Source organism: Eulemur rufifrons, chromosome 1 (genome assembly GCF_041146395.1).
Source record: "Eulemur rufifrons isolate Redbay chromosome 1, OSU_ERuf_1, whole genome shotgun sequence".
Taxonomy (NCBI): domain Eukaryota; kingdom Metazoa; phylum Chordata; class Mammalia; order Primates; family Lemuridae; genus Eulemur; species Eulemur rufifrons.
The window spans coordinates 65,612,734-65,636,795 of record NC_090983.1 but is presented as its reverse complement, the minus strand read 5'-3'; the positions used below and the strand labels follow the sequence as shown (position 1 = coordinate 65,636,795).

The 24,062-nt window shown below is 41.7% G+C and overlaps 1 protein-coding gene across 4 annotated transcripts in view; it reads left to right on the top strand.

Annotated features, from left to right (window-relative positions):
• The window catches only part of TANC1 (tetratricopeptide repeat, ankyrin repeat and coiled-coil containing 1), a 222,291-nt gene that overhangs the window by 95,046 nt on the left and 103,183 nt on the right, over positions 1-24,062 (top strand). For all 4 annotated transcript variants that reach the window (XM_069497146.1, XM_069497197.1, XM_069497105.1 and 1 more), the window contains exon 4: positions 8,828-9,025. In XM_069497146.1, coding sequence (XP_069353247.1) covers positions 8,828-9,025 — 198 coding nt within the window. The remainder of the gene's footprint in view (positions 1-8,827; positions 9,026-24,062) is intronic.

Sequence of the window (24,062 nt, the reverse complement as noted above, 5' to 3'; positions counted from 1 at the left end):
ACACCTGTGAAAGTGACCCTATTTGGAAATAGAGTCTTTGCAGATGTAATCAAGTCTAGATAGGGTCACGCTGGATTAGGGTGGGCCCTATCCAATATGACTGTTGTCCTTAGAAGAGAAAGAGATAGAATGCCATGTGATGATGTAGGCAGAGATTTGAGCGATGCATCTATTAGCCAAGGAATGTCAAGGATTGCTGGCAACATTGGAAACTAAGAGAAAGGCATGGACTAGATTCTGCCTTAGAGTCTTCAGAGACATCAGGGCCCTGCCTCACACCTTGATTTTGGACTTAGAGCCTCCAGAAATGTGAGGAAATAAATTTCTCTTGTTTAGGCCACCTAGTTTGTGGTACTTCATTATAGCAGCTCTAGGAAACCAACATAAGCAGTCTAAGTGCAGCCAGACTCTGGTTCCTTTCAATGTCCCTGTGGTTTTATATTCTACTAAACACTTTTTAAATACTTACCAAGATGCCTGTGATAATTTTTTGAGTCTTAAAAAACATTACTTCTTCATGTCCTTATTTCTTCTCAGAAACACCTTTTTTGTTTTCCATATCTATAAACCTTTTTTCACTTCGTTAGTTTTTGCCCCTTGCCTCTGCATTCTGGGAAAACCTTCCCAAGCTTATTGTCTTTATCGTTGACTAGATTTTCTGTAAGGTTAATTTTGCTTTACTGCCTGAAGTGTGGATCATGATTTTGTTATTGTTTTTTAAATTTCCTTGCTTTTCTTTCCTTCTGTTTAATAGTCTATTGTATGAACATATCGCATAGCATATCTTAGTCTATAGGACTAAGATTAGAAAAGAAACATCCTATGAAGGATGTAGAGGCCATGCCACCCTGTATTCTATTGAGGTTGCTGAGCAGTAGACTGAATTTTGTTCTCAGTCTTCTTCCTTTGAGTCTTCAAGAAGATGTTCCCTTTCCTTTCACTAATAAGCTGTTTTCTCAGTCTCCCATCATTGATTATTGTGAGGGGGCAGTTGAGGGAGGCTTATCATCAAAAAAGGAGATTTAATCAGCTGTGTATTACTTACCCAGATCTGGTGGTGCCTGGTGGAGATACAGAGGCAGACTCCAGGGTGAGGGATTCACATCTTCCCCCGCATGATGGTCTGGGCTCTGGTATTTTATAGACTGCAGCATGGTTAGGCCACGAAGTGTTTGTTGCAACAGCAAAGGAGGCTCCTTTGTCATCCTTAAAATTACTAGAAATTTTTTTCTTTTCTGACCATCATTTCTATTGGTATAGTGTTTTGCACTTGTGAGTGTTTGTCTTTTACCTTGTAGTTACAGATATTTTACCAGGGTGTTGGGAGAGGCTTTGCCAGGACTGCTAGCCAGATGCGGTTTTACTCAGAGACAGGATTTCATGCTTTTATGCCTGTGCCCTCCCTCCTCCCAACCCCCTTCTCAACTGGCTGTGTCCTGCCTCATTTCTTTCCCTTTTAACATCCACTTTCTTCCCTGTCCCCCCATGCCTATCTCTCCCTCTCCCTTCTCCAGCAGACCTGATGTTTCCCTGGGGCTTTGGATTATCCGCGCCCCTGTGTGGGCATGCATCTGCAAGTGGGCCCACACTACGCCACCCCACCGACAGCAGAGATGACCAGGACCTGGAAGGGAGATAGTGAACGGTGGGGAGAGAAGAAATGCAGACAGCACAGAGCTCACCGATGACAGGAGTGTGGTGGGCTCCTTGCTGCTAGCATCTGACCTTGAGAACAAGGCACCGGCCTCTTCTTCCTCCTGTGTGCTGTGTCCACCACAGTCAGCCGCAAACAAACTCGCTGCAGAGCAGTGAGCGCCACACACGTGTCACTCTGAGCACATACCTTGTGGACTAGAACCTCATTTCACCCACTTGACAAATTAGGCCATAGTGGGCAGCCCAGTTAGCCTAAAGATCTCTAAATCTACATGTGGCTCAGTCCTAGGGAATATAAATTATTTATAGGAAACATATGCACATAGGAAAAAAATGCAAACCATCTAAAAGTGTCTGTCAGTTCTGTGTTCCTTCTAGAGGCCTTCCATTGCATGTACACGTGTGTATGTTTACCTATATAGGTAGGTAAGCATTTACCTTGTGTGCGTGTGTATATACACACATATACACAAAGAATGTACATTTTTAATAATGGAAACTTTTATTTTAATCATCTTCATGATTGAGTACAGTATTCCCTGAAGTTTCTTTTTCTTTTCTTCTCTCTCAGCTTCTGTCTTGTGACAGGCACACAAGCATTCCAGATCTTTCTGGCCACCTTCTTGCCTCTGTGGGTCTCAATCCTAGCTGCACGTTAGAATCACTTGGTGAGCTCTAAAGACCATTGCCTGAACCGTGCCCCCAACCCATTAAAGCAGCCTCCTTGGGCCGGGTTTGGGGGTCCTTCTGCGTGGAGGGAGTCGGGGATTGCTGCTCTAGTCGGGGTGGTCGCAGTGTGCCTGGCAGAGCCACAGAGCTGTGTGTCCCATGGACCTGGGCAACAAGCCTGTGCTGACGAGGATGTAGAATAATGAATTCTGCGCGGATTTAAGGTGAACCCTGCCAGGCTGCTTTCCACCACGGCCAGCTGCCCCTCGTTCTTTGCAGGCCAGGCGGAATGACTGGCCTCAGTGTACCCAGGAAGCAACAGGCCCCAATGCTACGCTCACTACCAAGTGAAAGGAGAAGCAGCTATTTAGGGTGCTCGATGACTAAACATCTATCTTGGATCCACTTCGCTTGTATGGTGACAGCAGAAGGTGTGACTGAGAGAAAATTAATGATTGCTGGGCCTGGGTGCCTCCCAAATGGAGTGTTCCAGGAGTGCTGTACAGCTAATTAACCAGCCAGCATGAAAAGTGAAAATAGATGAGGGAACAGGTTTCTTTTCACAGTGGCCCGGTACTGTGCCTAGACCTACATACACTATTTTTGGATTTCCCTCTTAAGTATACAAAATGACGTAATGTTGAAAGCGTATCTCAGTCGGCTTCTTGAAGGGGAGCAGTACTGAGGCAGTGACGTCTGGATCCAGCTGCCTGGGTTAAAACTCTGTAGGAACACTTGCTAGTGTCCTCGTGCAAGATACTTGCTCCTTTTTTGTGCCTCGGTTTCCTCGTGGGAGATGGGTGCTGAAAATACCTACTTTGTGGGGTGGTTGGGAAGATGAAATGAGATAATATATATATAAAGCACATAAAACCCTGTCCTGGCACCTAATACATGTAAAAAAAAAAAATGTAATTTTTAAAGTACACCCCTCCAGGGTTTGGGGGTGGGAGTTTTTCTGAGGTCATATTTTTAAAACACAAAAAACTCTTGCATGCTGACATGTCTTAAAGGAAAAACTTTGACAATTAGAGAGGAAATGCCAGTCTGTTTACTCATCTGTTCCAGGGTAAAGCATGTTTTACGTTTGGTTCTGTAACTATTGAGTGTTAAGAATAAAACTGTGAGGACAGTATTTACTGATCTCTGTTTAGAACCCACTTGGTAGATTTTTGACGACAAAAGTATAAGCTTGTCCTATGGGCTAGGTTTTTCTATACCCTGGGGGTTAGCTGCTTTCTTGCCTCTCAGTGTTATTGTTTGAGAATTAGTCATGATCTGTGAATAAGGTTTTTGAAAATTGTTTTCTTGATGCGTTTATCTTTCTTTTTGAAAACACATATTAATGATTAGTAGCACTGCCAGGGTACTGGTGGATCCTATAAGGCATAGAACAGTTTAAAGTGCTTTTAGTTGCAGAATGAGCCTTCCGAAGGGTCCAAAAAGGATACTGTATCTTGTGGAGAAAATCTTTTTTCCAATTTTCTGTAAATATAGGTTCCTGTGTGTGCGTGTATGCATATAAAAAAGTTATATGGTTATAAAACCTTATGATGGAAAATAAGTTTAAGAAACATTAGTGTACTCTAAGGCGGAGACTGCACAAAAGATGCCCTAACACATTTAATGCCCTAGTTAAATGTATTGCACAAGGCTCGGTTTCTGGAGCTGGATAAACAGAACATCTTTCTCTTTCTATTCTAAGCTTCCATCCCCCGCCCCCCGCAAGCCACTTCAATGGCACACTAAATGGAAATCTTATTTCCTGCTTCTGCAGACCTATTTACCTGAATGTCTAAGTTCACCCTTGCCCCTCTCAGGTGTACCCTTCCTGAAATATGCTTTTACTTTCATCTCCCTGCCTTCCTTGCCCTCGTTTTTTGAAAGCCTTCTCTAATCCTGCACTCCATGTCCTCTAATCTATGAAGTTGAACACTGCCATTCTGTCTAGCCACCTTTAAACAGTCATCTCCCAGGTTCACATTTTCTTCCAGTGTGAATTGAAATCCCTTTTCAATCTGTAATAGTGTACAAATTTTAAAATAAAGAACTATTCTCAAAAGCCATGTCTGCCAATTTAAAATGCCTTCTTGGCTTGCTTTATCCCCTTTGCTAATTCCATTGCTGCAAATTATGCCTTTGACTTATACTTCTTATATGTGTATTGCATGTATTTTTATTTATTAGAAACAGAGAGGACCGGCCGGGCGCGGTGGCTCACGCCTGTAATCCTAGCACTCTGGGAGGCCGAGGTGGGCGGATCGTTTGAGCTCAGAAGTTCGAGACCAGCCTGAGCAAGAGCGAGACCCCATCTCTACTAAAAATAGAAAGAAATTATATGGACAGCTAAAAATATATATAGAAAAAAAATTAGCCGGGCATGGTGGTGCATGCCTGTAGTCCCAGCTACTCGGGAGGCTGAGACAGGAGGATCGCTTGAGCTCAGGAGTTTGAGGTTGCTGTGAGCTAGGCTAACGCCACGGCACTCACTCTAGCCTGGGCAACAGAGTGAGACTTTGTCTCAAAAAAAAAAAAAAAAAAGAAAAAAAAAGAAACAGAGAGGACCTTATGAATGACCACATATCCCCATGCCCTTTCTGGATTTTATTTTTGGACTTCACGGAATTGGTGATTTTAAGAAAATGAGTGTGTGTGTATGTGTGTGTGTAAGCATGTTGGTATGAACAAGAGAGACTGTATGTAACCTACAAAGCCTGAAATATTTACTGTCAGGCCCTTTACAGTGAAAATGTGCTGACTCTTTACATATTTAACTCATTTAAAATGTGTCTGTTTTGAGGATCGCCACTTTTTTTTTCCCCCCATAGTAAAGTTCTTGAATGTGGCCCTGTTCCTCAAGGGTAACTCCTAGGCGCCAGCTTCCTGTCTGAGCGCCACCGTGACTGGACCAGATGCTCTGAGATGGAAAGCACGCTGGGGTAGATGTCTGCAGTGTGTAACTCTTCCATGGGAAATGCCCGTCAGGAGGAGGCCTGGTAAATCACTGGCCATTGATAACATGGTTTTCATACCCTGGAGAGATGCATTGTCCTACCCGGCCTGGGCATGGCTGCTGCCACAACAGGAAGGGTGGTTGAAGTGTGCTTCCCATCACTTAATTGAGATGGGGAATAAAATAGGTCACAGCTGAAAGAAAAGATGTATTCAAGGCTGAAATAAAACTGCTAGCCGTGCTGGTTGGTGCAGTGAAACATCTTTAATTCTTTTTAAACATCTTTAAGCATCTGCTAAGGAATGTTAAATCAGCCGGAGAATTTCTGGTATCATGTTGCTGGTATTATGTTGCCCAGAACCAACATTGTATTGTTCATATGGATGCCCCTAAGATTTTCACTTTCTGCCTCTGGCGTCATTGTGGGGCTCTGTCTTTGACCTTAACCCCCTTGCCCTCTTGCTGCTAAAGCCACTGGCTCCAGAGTGCTGTCTCCAGCTTCTGAACTGCTGGATCACCCTGCTTTGTGCTTTGTCTCCTGTTCATACACAAAATTTCTCTCCCACTTGGTGCCTTTCTAATAAAGGGAAGCTAGAAGTTAGGGAATTTTAACTGCCTCTGAAAAACAAATTAAACAGAACAACATGTTTGGGACTGATGTTATAGTGAGATGGCAAAGTAAACTTGAAATAGAAAACCCCCTCCCCCAAACCCCATCTCCTTAAGTCCCGTTTTATTGCAGCCTGCATAAAATCAAAGTGCCAGGGCCCAGCTGCTCCAATGCTGAAGGTCCTCGTGGTTCCAGCATGCTTCGGAAACTCATCCCCACCAGATTTGCAGTTAATGAAAATATTTGCTTTGCTTGATATAAACAAAGTTTATGGGCAGAATTTATGATTAGGAAACTCTTTAATTCTCTTTTATCCTTCAACCCCTAATTGCTCTTGTATCATGTTGGAGAAATTCTTCAGTGTTTAAGAAAACAAACCTTTTCTCAGTAATAATCTTTACTTTTTTATTTCTGGTGGTGGTATATGTATTTCTCTCTTCTTTTGTGTCCCCATCCAAATTAAGGGACTTGAAATCTGGGTTTTTATTAATATTTTTTACTTTTGTGTATAGGTCAGTAATATTTATGTGTGAGTAGGGAGACACAGACCATCTCACAGCCATTTGACTACCTGGATCTGTAATTTAGGCCATATGAGGGCAGCCACAGGGCAGTGTAGCTCTCTTCAAACCACATGGAAAACCATTGTCACTTCTTCAAGATGTCTCCTCTACATCTTATATATGTGACCCTCTGGGGCTGTGGGCTGTGGCCTCATCACTTTCCAAGTTCTTGTCTGTCTCCTAGTGTTTCTTGCCTAAACACCCACAAATCAGGTGACCTGATGCCATTTTTGTAGGAATAGTACCTACTGGCATTCTTAACAGGAGGGTGGCGTGGTGGTGCGGATCAGTCTTGAGAACTAAGGTCTTGGTTCAGGTGTTGGACCAGAGAAAACAACTGTCGCTCTGCTTTCACAAGTCTTGTCAGGGCGGAGGGCATCTAGTCCCAGTGGGAGTTGGCATCGTGGTGCAGCCCCAGCTCTGCCTTAGGAGCCATTTCCTTGTCTGACAGGCAAAGGGAGGGCAGCCAGGAAGCTACATGCACTAGCTAAAGGCCTCAAGAGTTGGTTTCTGAGAGCTTCTAGACTCATGCACGGTGTGGTAGACTGGCCCCCGTGTATCCAGTGCTGGCTAGGGAGACAGGCTGGGTGAGAGTTGTAGGGACCCAGGGTGGGAGCTGTTGCTGTTTGCATGGACTCTAGGAGGGAAGGTGCCTCTAACTCCTGCCTGCTTCCCTCCCTTGCATACAGAGCGTTGTCTTGGGCATTTGCACGAATGTCCTTGTTTTTTAATTCCCGTAATGGTTTTCTAGTAATTCTGGTTGGTTTTTTTTGTTTTTTTTCTTTAAATGCCAGTCATTTGGGCAGTTAGTCATGAATCCTTTGGTTTTCCAGGTTTATTAAAACTCCTTCTAGCCGGGTGTGGTGGCATATGTCTGTAGTCCCAGCTACTCAGGAACCTGATTCAGGAGGATCCCTTGAGCCCAGGAGTTGGAGGTTGCAGTCAGCTATGCTGACGCCACTGCACTCTAGCCGGGGTGATAGAGTGAGACTCTGTCTATTAAAAAAAAAACAAAAAAACCCAACTATGCATAGCTGGCCCAGGTACGACCGAAGTTATCTTTCTGGCTTTGCTGACTTACCCATTGTGGAGCACAGCTCTGCTTGTTTTGAGTTGCCTTGAAAAGTAAGGCATGAGCCTGTGCCCCCAGTCTGTCAAGGGAATGACTCTGCTACTTCCTCATGACTCCTAACATGAAAAATAAGCACAATGATGCAGTTTGGATGGACGGTTTGAGTTGAATCTCTTTTGAGCCTTGTACACACAGGTCTGCAAAAATTGAGTTCCCACCTGGCTAGACAGCTGTCATTGATCTTTTTTTTTTTTTTTCCCCCCCAAATCTAGTCCTTGATTTTTTTGGAGTCAGGAAGGCTGATTGGTTGGCTTATGGAAAACTATGTATCTTTCCAATTCTGCTGTCCATAATTTAGAGCTTGAAGATGCTATTTAATCAACAAAACAATGACTTACCTTTTTCCCCTGCACATCCTCAGTTCTTTCTTAGTGCATACTAAGGGCAAGGGTGGAGAAGGTGATGGGTAGGGAGGAGCAATAGGAGAAAAGCCTGTTACCTGAATACTTGAGGACTGGCTGTGTTTTTTTAGGGAGGCTGTTCCTAGCCAGGGTATTCTCTTTCTTCTGTACTTTCTACACTATGATTGCATCCTCTGTATTTTTGGAGGGGTCTGCCTACCCTAGAATTTCATAACAGTAAGCTTATTTGTCCTCAAGTTCATTTAGGGGTTGAGCACTAAGGGGAATCTGCCTAATGAGTGAGCCATGGCTCCAATCTCATGATGGTTTTGGGGCATGTTTGAGGTTAAATTTTAGGAGAGTGGACCCTGTGTTACGGAGAGTGCAGTAGTAGATGGGATAAGAGAATGGAGGGTGGTGCTGGGGGGGGAAGAGGAGGTGGGCTAGACCCTCCCTTGGACTTTTATTATTGGAGAGGAGCCAAGGAGGCCTGGGAGTCTGGAAGGGTTGGCGTCTGAATCTGTTCTACTGATACCCATGTAAGTAAGGCCAGTAAATCTCCTCCCTTACTTTAGCTGAAATCAAAGCTTCCTATGGATCATTCATACTTGATCTTGATCTAATCTCAGATCAGTGGCTTTCTGGACCCTTTGTTAAGAATGAAACTAGACCAGTCGGGGTGGTGCAGAAAGCGATATGTGGCAGAGTTGATTGATGTTTGAGTGGTGAAGCTTGAGTTTTTTTCTCATGGGGCAAAAATTTTTAATAATGGGAAAATAATTTTTAAAAACAACACATAGCTGGTATATAAGAATTACATTTTAAGAATGTAGTTCTTAGAAATTAAATTTGCATCAATTTGTAATGGATGGTCTAACCTAAGGTGTTCTCTCTTCACTCCAGGAGGTGACTTTGGTCCGGAGACTTCTCCAGTCCTGCCCCCTGGCCATGGTGGTGACTCTTCTTTGAGCAGTCTTCCTGCAGCAGAGGACACCTACAGGGTGAGCTTGGCCAAAGGTGTCTCGATGTCTCTGCCTTCATCACCTTTGCTGCCTCGACAGTCTCACTTGGTGCAATCAAGATCAAACAAAAAATCCCCAGGTAAATACGCAACAGAACAGTATCCAAATGAGCTGTCTTGGTTAATTAATGTACTGAAATTAAGCAAAACTAATGCACATAAGAAATCTTCTGGGAGAATGTTTTTTCTTTGTAACTGTAACTTCTGAAAGAAGGAAATCTTTTTTTTTTTTTTCTTTAAGAAAAAAAGTGTGGTTTCAACAGACTTGTCCCTTTAGTTCAACCTCTACATAAACTATTTGGACTGCTCAGGCTAGACTTTTACACAGATTCAAGATCTCATTATTAGTACTAATGTTAACCATCAGTTTTATTGTTTTCTTGCTGATGAATTATAGTGATGCACTGAATAATGACATTTTTTGGGGTCAACAATGGACCACGTATATGAGGGTATTGCCGTAATAATATAATACAGTATTTTTACCTTTTCTATGTTAAGATATGTTTAAATATGCAAATACTTACCATTGTGTTAGAGTTGTCTACTGTATTTGGTACAGTAACATGCTGAACAGGTTTGTAGCCTAGGAGCAATAGACTAATTAGCCTAGGTGTGTAGTAGGCTGTAACGTCTAAGTTTGTGTAAGTACACTCTGATATTTGCACAATGAAATTGCCTAACGAGGCATTTCTCAGGAATACCCCTGTCGTTTAGCGACACATGATTATAGTCCAACCTCATATATGGTGCCTTTAAAGGTTATGGATTTAGGCAAGCGTTATCTGACAACAGTATTTATTACTACCAAGTGTTGTCTACTGATATATTTTACTTGATTACATCATCCAGCATTTGAACAGCTATAATTTTTTATGAAAACTCAAACTTGTAAAAGGGTGGGGGCAAGGGACTTATGGATTACTTGCATGCAGTATTTTGGCTTCCCTCAGCGTTGCCAACTTTACTTTTACCATCATCTGAAAAACCAAACATTGCTTAACCTCGAGAGGCTATGATTCACATGTGAGGAAAGCCTTTCCAAAATGCTCATACCTGGGATCATAAAATCTCTTGGATGTTCTTTAAGGTTTGCTGAGTTTTTTTTTTTTTTTTTAACTTAACAAAAAGAAGGCAGGATTTTGGGGTCCAATCGATCATATGCCAGTGCAAGGGTTCTTCTCAGTTGCGTGTAAACATATTTGGAATTCATCCAAAATGTGCCCCAGGGGTTGTGAAATTGGTATCTTATTCTGGTTTCCTATATATTCATATTACTTGAGATGACATATGCATTATTTCTGAATCCTTCAGTGGATAGTTGGTTGAGGTTTTTGTGTGGGTAAAATAAAGAGGGCAAACCTTAAGGTTTTGAATGTTAAAAATGGTGCTATGTATTGGTGGGCGTCCAAAATCTTTTATTGTTCTAGAATTTTCTTATTTTGGACAACATTGTTTATAATCCAGTCATTAGCTGGAACTTGGAAACCTTTTTGGTATGAAGTGATTTCCTGTGCCAAGGAATTTGACCTGTTTATCAGTATTTGGGGAAATTCCTGGAATGTCCTTCCTTCCCTGTTTTCCCTCCCCCACGGCTATATCTCTTTGTCAGATTTCTTCTCTTCCTTCAAACTATAGTTCCCACACTGCCTCTCTTGCTGGGTTACCCTGATTGGAATTATTCTTACTGGAAATTATGCACAGCATTATACTTTTTCTTTATTCTCAGCCGTGTCATTTGTCCTTTTTCCCTGAATTAACATATATATTGACAAAAATTCTTTGCTTTGCTCTTGAACCTTCTCCTAGGTCCATCTATGCACTTCCTTGTAAAGTCCGGTTTAGCAAAGAAACCTGTTAAGTCAGTTTAGCAAGAATCCCCAGCCTCCAGTCTGATTAAATTCCTCATCCTTCACATTCTCCAGGTGAAGTCTGATCACCCTAGCCTGTCTTCAGCAAGAATCCCCTATATCCTGTTAGTGATTTTTCATCCACTGACCCATACCCTGCTCCTTGGCTATAAATTCCCACTTGCTGCCCACGCTGTGTTCAGAGTTGAGCCCAATCTCTGTCCCTGACTGCAAAATCCTGTTGCAGTGGTCCCCACAGCTATTGAGATGGCCCTGAACAAAGTCCGCCTTATTATGCTTTAAAAAGTATCACTGAATTGGTTTTTCTTTTCTTTAACAATATGTGCTTGCTCTGTCTGATGCTTGAGAACAGGCGATATATTTTATACCTCATCTATATAAAATAATAGTGATAATTCTGAACCTATCTGTATTCTAAAGGGACCTCATTGAAAGTAACACCAAGTGCAGAGATTTGACCTTTTGGACAAATTTCCTTCCTGTAGTCTGTGCTACTGCAAATGCCTTGGTGTTGTTTGGGTCTTAGGACTGGGGAACACCTGAGAGACTCTAGGGAAGACTGCATTTCAGATATGATTTTATTAACAACCAATTCAATGTATGTTTTAATGGGACCTTAGATAGCAGTAAATGGCCTGGCAGGGGTTTCAAGGAGCCTACGGGCTTGGGGGCAGAGAAATCCCTGACAAGGCCTTGTCTCCTTATATGTCTGGGGCAAATTAGATTTTGGGTTTTTTTTTTTTTTTTTTTGGAAAAAATAAATCGTAAAGTTTTTCTCCATAGGAATGAAATCTATTTCTGCTAAGTTCTCTTCAAGGCCTTATGAATAGAAAGAAGTTAATAGTTCTGCAACTGTTCTGCAACAGTCAACCTTCTATTGGGTTGAAGAACGTACTCTCCGTCTCGGAAGTTTTTGGTCCAAATGGTCATTAAATAAACTAAGCAGATAAATCTCTAACAGAGCAGTACTCATGGGCTGCTCAAATTTGTGCAGCAAATTAGGGTCTCACACTGGTAATTTGGCTTCATTGTCTTGGTAATTTTAATTTGGGCAGAGGTGCTGCTTAAAAATGGCAGACTCAGAATACATCAAACCGTGGACAATATTTTTTCCACAGTGTCCAACACAGATTTCTGCTTAATTCATATTGTCGGGAAAGCATCCAGAGCCCTAATGTTCTACCTGCCTGTTAAAAAAAAAAAAAAAAAAAAAAAGAAGTTGACATATGGTTGTGAATGTGCACTGGATTTAAAAATATTCATCTATTTAAAAACCGAGCACTGTTGCTGCTAAAGGTAGAGTAAATACAGTGTGTCTGCAGCACCCAGAGGTATGGAGCCACTTCCCACCTTCCATCCCTCCACCCCAGGGGTCGTGCTCTAGGGTCCTGTCATCATTCAGACCCCTGCTCTGACCAGGGATGGGAACCTGTTTTACTTGTTTGCATAGAAACTCTTCGCCAATTGATGCTAATCAAGAAACTGTCAGGGACTGGAACTATTATTCTAGCAAGGGTCAAACACTATAAACCCCTGCGATAAGGCACTCTGACCAACACAGCCTGTATTAATAAAAATTTGTATTTCATACAATTGGCAGTTACCTCCTTGATCTTAGGAACTGTGGCCCAGAGATAATTTCATTAACCTTGCAATAATGTGACCCTGCATTTTACACGGTTGAGTCTCTTGCATTATGCTTATATTAAGAATTGTTATTTTTATACAGCTGAAACTGGGCAGAGGAGATAAGAAATTAAATTTTAAAAAAATGAAAAAAATTTTTTAGAAAAAAATTTTTTAAATAAAGAGTTATTTTTATTTACTCTTCTGCCACCTTCCTCCGTTTGGTTATATTTTTTTCCCTGCTAGTTGGAAGATTCCATTTTCTGAGTATTGTTTCAAAATTTTTGTTTTCTCTAAATGGAAAATAACATTTTCTGGTAATGAAAACAAGGGCCAGCATCCATTAAAGTAGTTCTGTGGCTTTTGCAAGTCTTTTTGGATTAAGAATTCATCAGTATTTGTAATGTATCCTTTTGTCTTCCAGAGAAGAAGAGAGCCCATTTCCTGTGGTTTATTAGTAGTGTCATTATCATTGGTTACTTTATATAGTATTTGCATTTCCCAGATCATTTTGAGCCCATTATCAAACAATCAAAAGGTCATGCATGAATGGGAAGTAACCCTTTGCAGTACTGTGGTGGCCTACAGCAGCAGATGGTGACACGTGGGTGACACTGCTCTTCTGTTGTGCTCGCTTGTGTGGGGACACTGGAAAGTGCCAGCCATTTCCACTTCTGCTGGTTCCAGTTCCAGTTCTGTCTCACAGTTGGCATTTTGGGTGTAGCAGTTTTGAAAACTCCTCTGGCTCTCTGTTTCTTTAAGGGGAAAAAAACCCTCAAAACTGACAAGCTGTGAAGTGGAAGTCATACTATTTCTTTGATTCTTGGACCATGATGTCTGCTGTGGTTTTCTTGCCTCCTACCCCACAAGAATGCTTCTTACAGAAAATTTGGAAGTCCCATCATTGAGAGAGAACAATTGTCAACATTTTGAATTTTTTTATAGTCTTTTTAAAAGAAATCTGCTGCACCTAAACCTGAGCCAACATTATATAACCTTTCGGGCTCTGCCTTTTTTCACTTAATATTATATCATGAACAATTTCCAGTTTGCTGGAAAAACTTGGTATTTATTATCCATTGTTTCAATATATATATATTTTTTTTTTTTGGCCAAAAACGTGGTGAAGATCAATATTCTATAATTGATTTTTACACCACTAGTTGTTGGATATTGACATTATTTTCAATTTTTAAACATTGTTGCGTGAGCCAAGATGTTTTGTTTTGTTTTGTTTTTGCTATTACTGGTGTGAATTTTAAAATTGTGGTTAAATACATGTAACATAAAATTTACCATATTGACCGTTTTTAAATGTACAGTTCAGTAGTAATTACATTCACACTGTCGTGCAACTGTGTCCAGAACCTCTGATATAAATATTTTTGTCCAGCGATTGTTACACACATCTCTGATATCTGCTCAAGGGTGGCAGGTTCCCAGCAGTGGAACTACTGGACTAAGCGGCCTGCATTTATAAGGAATCTTGATATTTATTGCCAAGCTGCTTTCCAGAAAGGCTGTATTGATTTCACATTCCCTCCAGCGTTCTTTGAGAGGCTTCTTTTTGAAGTTAACATCTTCTGGGAAGAGTCTAAATGCATAGTGCTTTGTCAGGCCTAAATGTGGACTACTGAACATTTTAAGAAGAGACCGAGAGAAGTAATTCCGTAGCCGCCGCCTTTTGAACTTCCCTTCTGTCTGCACTTCTCAATTTCCATTTTCTTTCTTTCCACGATACTGTGTCAGGGGAATTATCACAGCTGAGTCAGATCAAGTTCATGGTCAGAAAAACACTGAGCTGGCTTCCAGTTTTAGCTACATGGTGAGGATCATAGAGATCACAGAGGATCACAGCCATGTTGGAATTGGAAAGGCCTCCAGAGCACATCCTGTCCAGGCCCCTTTGCAGATGTGGAAGCAAAGACCTCCCAGTCATTAGGGAACTTGCCCCAAATTCGTGCAAGTTATTAGTAGAGCTTGATCTTCCCATTCTGTTCCCAGCACATTCTCCTGTGCCAGACTGTGTTGTTGTTCTGCCTGTACATTATTGACACGTGAGCTATAAATAAGTAAATGAGTTTGTGTTCTGGTTTCATGCGTGGAGGAGGCCATAGGCTTAGACTTGTGCACACATGCGTCTGTGAGGCTGCTGCTTGGGACGTGGAGAAGAGCACAGGAAATGCGCAGTCCTATTTCTCCTTGTAGAATCAGCTGATTCTGGTCCTTGCTTTCACTTCTGAGTGGTTGGGACCACAGTCAGGCATCTGACCTTCAGCAAGGACAGTTCCTCCTGCTGTGGTGACTAGGAGAGCGTTCTGCCCTGCTGTGAACGTGATGCACACATTTTCTGCTGTTTTTCTTAAAACGTGTTCACAGATGGAACTGGCGTGTATGTATTTGGTCTACTTCGAACCTAAGCACCTTTGGGTCCATTTGTTTCCCTTGCTGATGAGTCCTGGTTCACCCATATACAATTTGACTATACCCTGGAATCACCCCAGGAATTTTTTTTTAAAGAGTACTGATGCCTGGGTCCTGCCATCAGAGATTCTGATTTAATGCATATGAAGTATGGTGTGGGCGTTGGAATTTTTAAAAGGCCTCCCAGTGATTCTAATGTGTAGCAAAGTTTGAGAACCACTGACAAGAAATATGTGATTATTTCTTATAATTCCTTTTCAGTGAGGGTAAGTCCACGTATACTTTATGTTCTAAATTTTAGATACATTTGAGGGTAAAAATGCATTACAAAAATGTACAAAATAATCACACAATAAGTCTTGATTCCGTCTGTACTCCACCAAAGGCAGCCACTTTTGATGGTATTCCCCACTTTGTTCCTGTAGTACATAAACAACAATAATGCATTTGACCATTCCCCTGACATTGGACAGGTAAGAGATTCCCTGTTTTCTAAAGAAGAGTGAAAGAACATTCTTATATTTTAAAGTTTGAAGGCATCTCTGACATTATCATCAGATAGACTATAAAAGTGGGATTACTAGGTCAAAACTTACTTGATTAACTTTGAGGATGAATTATTATGTAATTATTGGTCATTTGTCATTTTTTCTTTTGGGAATTTTGGTGCTAGTTGTCCTTTATTCTACTGGGGCAATATGTGTTTCTTACTGAATTATCACAGCTTTGTTGTTGTTTGTTTTAAGGCCATCAGTCATGTATGTATGCTATAAAAAATTTTTTTCCTGGTTCATCATTTTCTGTGTAATTAGGTTATAATGTTTTATGACTCACAGAAATTTTTCATTTTTTCAAGGCAAATTTATATATTTTTCCATTGTGATTTATCCTGTTGCATTTTTAAAAAACAGCTTTATTGAGATATAATTTACATATCATATAATTCAACCATTTGAAGTTTACAGTTCAGTGTTTTTTAAAACATATCTACAGTGTTGTGCAAACATCACCACAGTCTTAATTTTAGAACATTTTGATCTCTCCTTAAAAATTAGAAAAAACACAAAAACCCCATACTCCCTAGTAGTCACTCCACATTCCTCCTAGCAAAGGCAGCTACTCTTCACTGTCTGCTGCCCAGCCCTCAGCAACCACTAAGCTACTTTCTATCACTATGGATTTGCCTATTCTGGGCATTCCAAGTAAAAGGGATTATATGTGGCCATTTGTGACTGGCTTCTTTTACAGAACATAATGTATTCTAGGTTCATGTGTTGGAATGTATCAGTACTTCATTCTGTTTTATTACCAAATAATATTTTATTGTATGTATATACCATATTTTGTTTATACATTCTTCAATCAGTGGACATTTGGGTTGTTTCCACTCTAGGCTATTATAAATAATGCTGTTATGAACATTTGTGTATACATTTTTATATGGACATATGTTTTCATTTTTATTTGAGTCTATATTAATACCTACTAGTGGAATTGCTGAATCATATGGTAACTCTGTTTAACCTTTTAAGGTACTGCCAGATTATTTTTTAAAGTGACTACAGCATTTTACATTACTACCAGTTGAGTATAAGTTTTCCAATTTCTCTATAACCTTGCCGACACTTGTTACTGTCTTTTTTATTAGAGCCATTTTAGTGCATGTGAATTTCATTGTAGTTTTATTAAATTTTAAGAGTTCTTTTTATATTCTGGATATAAGTTCCTTATACATGATTTGCAAATATTGTCTTCCATTCTGAAGATAGTCTTTTTCACTTTCTTGATCGTATTGTTTCAAATACAAAAGTGTTTAATTTTTATATAGTCCAATTTGTTTATTATGAATTTATATTTTTTGATGTCATGTTCTAATAATTATTGCCTAATCCAAAGTCACAAAGACCTACACCCATTTTCTTAAGAGTTTTATAGTTTTGACTCTTACATTTAGGTCTGTGATCCATTTTGAATTAATTTTTCGTGTATAATGCGAAGTACGGACCTTTTACATTATTTTACATGTGGATACCAGTTGCCCCAGTACCACTTATTGAAAAGACTATTCTTTTCCCATTGAGTGGTCTTTTTTTTTTTTTTTTTTTTTTTAAATAAGGTCTCATTATGTTGCCCAGGCTGGAGTGCAGTGGCTATTCACAAGCGTGATCCCATTATTGATCAGCATGAGAGTTTTGACCCACTCTGTTTCCAACCTGGCCTGCGGGTTTTCCCCTTCTTAGACAACTGAGTGGTCCCCTGCTCCCAGGAGGTTACCATATTGATGCCAAACTTAGACTCGATTGACATAGCGCACTATAGCCCAGAACTCCTGTGCTCAAGCAGTCCTTCCCCAGCCTCCCGCATAGCTGGGACTATAGCCACGCACCACTGCATCCAGCTGAATGGTCTTCTGTTGACCAAATCATTGCTGTGCCCTAGACCAGCCCTGCTGTCACCTTCCCCCTTTGCTCATTCTCTTCCCTATGTCCTGGGTCAGAACTTTCTCCCTCGGAGTTGACCTCACATGTGGCTTGCATCTCTTGCTTCATCCAGCCTTCCTTTGTGTCTCTCCTTTTCCCTAGGTGAGAAGTAACCTCTTCTTGCTCCAAACACCTGTAGCATTGTGTTTCCTCTTCCCTCTGCATAACCTTTTATTGCACTTCTCTGCTCTGACATTTTATGAGCTCCTTAAGGACAGAAGTCTTGTCTTTGAGTCTCGTCTGTTTCCCCTTGGGAGCCCTGAAAACAGGATCCAATCATTTCTTCAGGATCAAATCACTGCCTTTATCCTGGTGATGGGGCACAGGTAAGTAACTGTTAAAATGAATAGGGTTTTATCATTCCATGTTCATCAGCTCCATGTGATTGGTTGAAAATAGTAATGTACACATAAGCAATTTAAATGTAACAGTACCTTACGATTATAAAGCTGGGAGCGTACCTTTCTCCATATCTAGAGAGAAGTGATGCTTTAAGGCCCAACCTCCCTCTAGGGGCTTTGCTGTCACCAGGCAGTGAGTATATTTTAAACTGGGTTTATCAGCAGCCTCTCATCCTTGCTTTCCTGTGCTCCCGTCTCTCTCTTCCATTTTCTTAGGTTTTTGGCATTTTTGCTGCCTGTTTCCCGCCACCTGCAGTTAATGATGAGTGGAGGTTTTATCCAGTCACACTTTACAGCAGTGTCAGCTGCACCCTGTGGCGGTGTCAGATGGTGGCTGGAGGAAGCCCAGTGCCATGCTCAGAAATGAATGTTTTTACCTCAAAGAAAATAGAGGGGGGCAGGGCAGTGGTGGTGGTAATCTCTTTGATCATTTCTGATTTACTGAGAAACACAGAAGTCACAGAAGCCCATGGAGGCTATTATTCTGTGTTTAGCATCCATGAATGTTAATGTAAAGTAGAAATAAACAGGAAAGAGAAACTGACATTCCGGTTTGAATCCTCAAATTTGTTGTGAGGCCACTGCGTGTGTATGAGCCTCTGTGTCTGTTGGCAGGGCTGGCCGGCCGGCCCTGCTCCAGGCAGAGGGCAGGGGTGTGCATAGCCTGGAGTTGAGAAACCAAGGGGATCATAGATGGTGATTTCTAGAAGAGAGGGACCAGTAAGAACTAGAGTATCTTACAAAAGTAAAACTGGTATCTTCAGGAAAGTCTTCATTATTAGGGCCTGAAGCACTAAAACCAGTAAGCCCTGCCTCGGGCAGGGGCCTATCTAGAGTAGCTGACAGTATCACACGTGGAACTCTTTTCTGCACCAGGGCTCTGAGAAATGTAATTTAGGAAATACTCTTCCAAAGAGATAGGCTTTCCTTGTCACTTCCACTATCAACAAAATTGTCTTTATTGGTCACAGGTCCTGAGTGCAGATAATGAGCTCCTCTTTTAAAGAGCCTGGGAGAGTAAATTCTCCACCCTGAGTCAGGAACTGGTAGGACTCTGGTTCAGCTCACCAAGTTATGAAGGGTGCTGGTAGATGCAGTCTGTCTTTGTCCACCACCAGTCCCAGGTCAGAACTGGGTTCGCTTCCCAGCCTGGTGTGCTTGGACAAGTTGCAGGTGTTTCCTCATCTGGGAGATGGAGTAATAATGGTGCTTCTCTTATGGGGTGTTTGGGACTGCATGTTTTTGTCCCCCCAAATTTGTATGTTGAAACCCTGACCTCTAATGGGATGGTATCGGGAGATGGGGTCTTTGGAAGGTAGTTAGGTTTAGATGAGGTCACGAGGCTATGTAGAGCCCTCATGGTGAGATTAAAAAGAAGAGAAAGAGGCTAGAGCTCACTCTGTATTAGCCATGTGAGGAAACTGTTACCCACAGTTTTGCTTTCAGAGGTTGCAGTTACCTGAAGTCAACCTAGATCCAAAAATATTAAATGGAAAATTCCAGAAATAAGCATAAGTTTTAAATTGTGCAGTGTTCTGAGTAGTGTGCTGAAATCTCACCCTGTCCCACCTGGGACAGGAATCATCCCTTTGTCCGGTGTCTCCATGCTATAGACGCTCCCAACAGTTAGTCCCCAAGGAGCTGTCTCGGTTACCAGGTCAACTGTCGGGGTATTGCAGTGCATGTGTTCGAGTAACTAATGGCCCCCAAGCACGAGAGAAGTGATGCTGGCAATTCGGATATGCCAAAGCTTTGGCATACCCGAAGAAGCACATAAAGTGCTTCCTTTAAGTGAAAAGGTGAAAATTCTTGAGTTAATAAAGAAAAACCATTGTATGCTGAGGTTTCTAAGATCTACAATAAGAATGAGTCTTTCATCTGTGAAATGGTGAAGAAGGAAAAAGCAGTTCATGAGGTGTGCTAGTACTGCTGTCACACCTCAAACTGCAAAGGTTACAGCCACAGTGCATGATGAGGGCTTAGCAAAGATGGAAAAGGCATTAAATTTGTGAGTTGGAGACAAGAACAGAAAACATGTTCCATGTTGCACCAGAAGGCTTTGAGCCTGTATAAAAACTTCAGCAAGAGATTCCCTGCAATGAGGGACACCAAGCCATTTGCTGCAAGTAAGGGACGTCTGTACAGGAAAAAACATAGTGTATATACAGAGTTCAGTGGTATCCTTGGTCTCTGACATCCACCGGGAGTCTTGGAACGAATCTTCTGCAAATAAGAAAGTGCTACTATACAATGAGAAGATGCTGTCTCCAGACCCTGGATCTGCTGGTGGTTTGATCTTGGACTTCCCAGCCTCCAAATTATGAGAAATAAATTGTATTTAAGCCGCCCAGTCTGTGCTATTTTTATTACAGCAGTCTGAACCTAAGACATGGGGGAAGCAAAATCTCAGTGAGATGGAAACTGTAAAGTGTAGCTGTCGTGGCTGCGATTTCGATGTAACCTGCCTTGGAGCCCATCTTCAGCTCCTCTCATCTGACTCAGCGGCCATGAGTGGGTCCCCACAGTTATCAGCCCCCTGGATTCTCCGTCCTTAGCCAGATGCCCTCCAGTGGGATTCCACCCTCAGATCTGTGTTTTCTGGCAAGCACGTGCTGTCTTGATGTGCAACACTGCCCCCCGCCAGGCTTTGTTCCCTGCGAGAGGACATGAAAGCAGTGTAACGCAGTGGGTTCCACTCCAGCTCTGCCGCCAACCACTTGGGTTATTCATCTTCTCTTGGTTTGCACATGATTCATGTGAAGTGATTCAAATGGTATGTACATAAAATTGCCTTGTAAAGGAAGCCAGCTCTTAGAACTGGCGGTGCTAGTAAAAAGGTCTAAGCAATGGTTTGGGGCAGAAAAGAGAAATTTAAGTAAAGCAAAAAGGTAGTAGGATGGCTGGCGGTGCCCTGCCTCGGTAATTTGTGAAGCTGCTATGTGCCGTCTCTGGAAACGAGAGCCTGTGGTTTGTGAAGCTGGTGGAGAGTAAATGCTCCAATGTGGTCTGGATTTGCTTTCCAAGCAATGAGTGGAAGTTTAGCAGACAGTTGTGTATCGTTTCAAACCATGCAAGAGAGCAGAGTCACAAAGTTGCTCCTTATGCAGGTAAATGATAAAGTCAGCCCTTGAGGCAGAAGCCTTTGTCAGGTCACCCTTGAACATCCCTTAAATGGCTCATAAATGCCATGTGCAGATATACCGTCTCTTGATGACACAGCCGTTTTCCTTCTGCCATTAAAACAGATTGTTTATTTGGATGAGCACCAGATGAAGTAGATAGCTTGTACTTAGGACTACACTGTACCAGAAACATGTGCTTTGTACACCATAATCCCATCATGTGAGGGGCATGTGGGGCTGAGACTGGCTGAGGGACCAGCAGTTGAGACTGTGCCACAGTTGGCCACGTCTCTTCCTTCTCCCCCTCCTCCACCTTCTATGCCTCCTCCTCCTTGCAAGTGAGGTCATTTTGCCCGGATACAACTCCACTATAATGCCAGCAAGAAGTGTCCTCTGAGTTCATAGCAAGTATTAGGGATATTCCTGTCTTGGGTGGTTTGATGTTTCATAGGACTCTGGATATAGAACTAGGATGTTGAGGGTCTTAGGTAATCACAAGAAAATATATGGCTCGTTGTACACATTAGAGTCTACTAGTGTTAATATTTGATACAGAAATTAGAGGCCTTATTTATTCTTGGTCCTATTGTAGCTTTTACTGAAAGTGGTAAAGATCAACCAGTGAGAATACAAGTAACCAAATTTTAGAAGAAGGTGAGAAGCAGTCCACAGACTGCAATCTCCTGTTTAGGGATTTCCTTTATTGAAAAAATTTTTACAAAATAATTGCCAACTTTTTTTCTAGTTATACAATTTCTGTTAGAGCAGGTTTGTATATTCTCTAAGATTTGAATGAATATGCACTAAAATGTATATATATGTATACCCACACACGAAAATTTGAATGTAGACATGTAAAAGATTCTCTGAGTGATATGGTTTTTAAAGAGCTTATGAGGTCTAAGCAGGTCTTACCTGCATTAGGTAAACTTGAACTTCTATATACTATGCCTTTTCTACCCAGGCTATGTTGTATCGTGGGAAGACAGACCAGGGTTCAATCCCAAGTCTCTGTTCTTAGTAGCTCTGTTTCCTTAGACTAATGTCTCTAATCCTTGGTTTCCTCATCTGGAAGTGAGAATAAATTGTCTACCAAATAGGTCTTTGAGAGGATTAGAGAGAATGTTTGTGTAGCGCCTGGCTCCCAGAACGTGCTGGAGAAATGCTGCTGCTGTTGCCGTGTTACATCAGACTGGCCCTGACCTCTGAGATCAGGTCACTCACTCCTGCCCTTTGTCGTCCTGTCTCCTGTATTGTCCTCGTTGGACTTGAGTCTTTCTGGCCTGGAGGACAGAAGGCACCACTGCTTCAGTGCAGGGACCTTTAAGACCTAATGTTGATATTTGGACTTGGGTTAGTAAATGTTGATGAAACCATTCAAACTGCTGATATTTGGATTTGGGTTTGTAAATTCTGGGCATGGCTTTGTGCATGAGCGGACCCATCTACAGTTTCTGTGGGAAGGGTCTTGCTCTTGCCAGAGACTTAATTGGTTTTCATTTCCTGTCTTGTGTGTGTGTTGCTTGCAGCCAAATGCCTTATGTTATTTATTTTTGATCCTATTGTAGCTTTTATTGAAAGTAATAAAAATCACTAGTAACTGAGTTTTAGAGGAGTGTGAGAAGCAATTCACAAGAAAACAAGCTGATACCAAAGATTTTGGGAGTGAAGGTAGGGAAACCACCCAGCATCTGAGTGTTGTCCTGAGGGGAGAGCAGATCTGGCCTGACTGTAAAGAGATGCTTCACCGTGACCACCTGGGCCCTGTAAGATTCTCAGGAAGAAATGACATCAGTAGGCCAGGTCAAGCAAACACCTGTTAAACAGTTTCCGAGGATGTAATATTTACTTGATTTTAGGTTTTACTGTACACTTTATTTTTCTTATATTAATAGTTTGTGATATTTTAATAAGCAATTGAAAAATAACAGGTCCTTTTAAGGCAGGGGGAAAAAAATCTTACATGTAGCCTGAAACCTTGACTTATTGATACTGCTGCTGGTAGATTTCTGTGTGATACACAGAAGGGAAAAAAATAAAGACAACCTGTTTAGGTCAACATGTTTTCCCTGAAATGTGAAACGTCTATCAGATTGCTTAAGAGAATCACTATTTTATTTGCACTTTTGACACCCTTTCATTATTTTTGTGGTTTAGTTTCCCTGTTTCTTCCTCTCAAACTGGAAATTCTTAGTTTACATGCCCTTTGGCCTTTAAAAATAAAGTTCCTTTTTATGCTGTGGTTCTCTGAAGGGCTCTTTCTCTCTCCAGCTCTCCTGGACTTATTGGCAGCTAAGCTGGCAAGAGACTGTTCCAGGATCCCTTTCACCATAAGGGGACACTGTGTAGGTGGATGTGACTGTTTTTGGCACTGATATTTTTCTGAACAGCCTCAGAGGCACTCTGAGTCACCTGAATCTTTCTTTCACTCAATAACTTCCTGAGGTTCCATAAACATTTGTTTTCTGTTGGTTTATTGAGCACCAGCTATGTGTTGGGCTCTAGGGTAGAGATGAGGTGGATGTAAAAGTAAATAAATACTTAGGCTGTATGCTTTGGGAACCTCCCAGCTTACAGATGACAACTCTCAAGGCGTTGAAGTGTCTGCAAGGCACCGTGACCCTCAAGGAGAAGAGGGAGACTCCCCTTTCAGAGGCTGGCAAGGCTCCCTGGTGTGTGACGTTGGAAGAAGTTCCTAAAGGGTGAGTTAGGACTTACATGGCAAACAGGAGTTTCCAGGAGTCGGGCTGGGTGAAAAGACTGTCCGGTAGGGACGGAACGGCCCCACATGACATCCAGAGCGTACACGGAAATGTGAGCGAGCGTGCTGCGGTGGCCGGAGCTTACAAGGCCTAGTAGGGTCGGTGGCATCAGAGATGAGGGTGGAAATATGGTGGGAGCCAGGAAGGATTTTATTCTTTTGGCGCTGCTGTCCTTTGACCATTGTAAGCAGAGGGATGAAATAAATAGATTTGGGTTTTAGGATGCTAACTGCTGTGTACAGGCCATCTTGGAGTTGAGGAGAATGGTTGGGACTCTTGTCGTGATTCCCCTGAAATACAATGGTTTAAATCTCTACTGTGGCGGAGGGGAGTGCAGTGAGGTATGTGGGTTGATTTGAAAAAGTTTTATGAAAAAGAATCATTAGGTTGTAGTGACCTGTTTGTATGTCAGAATTAGGGAAGGAAGAAAA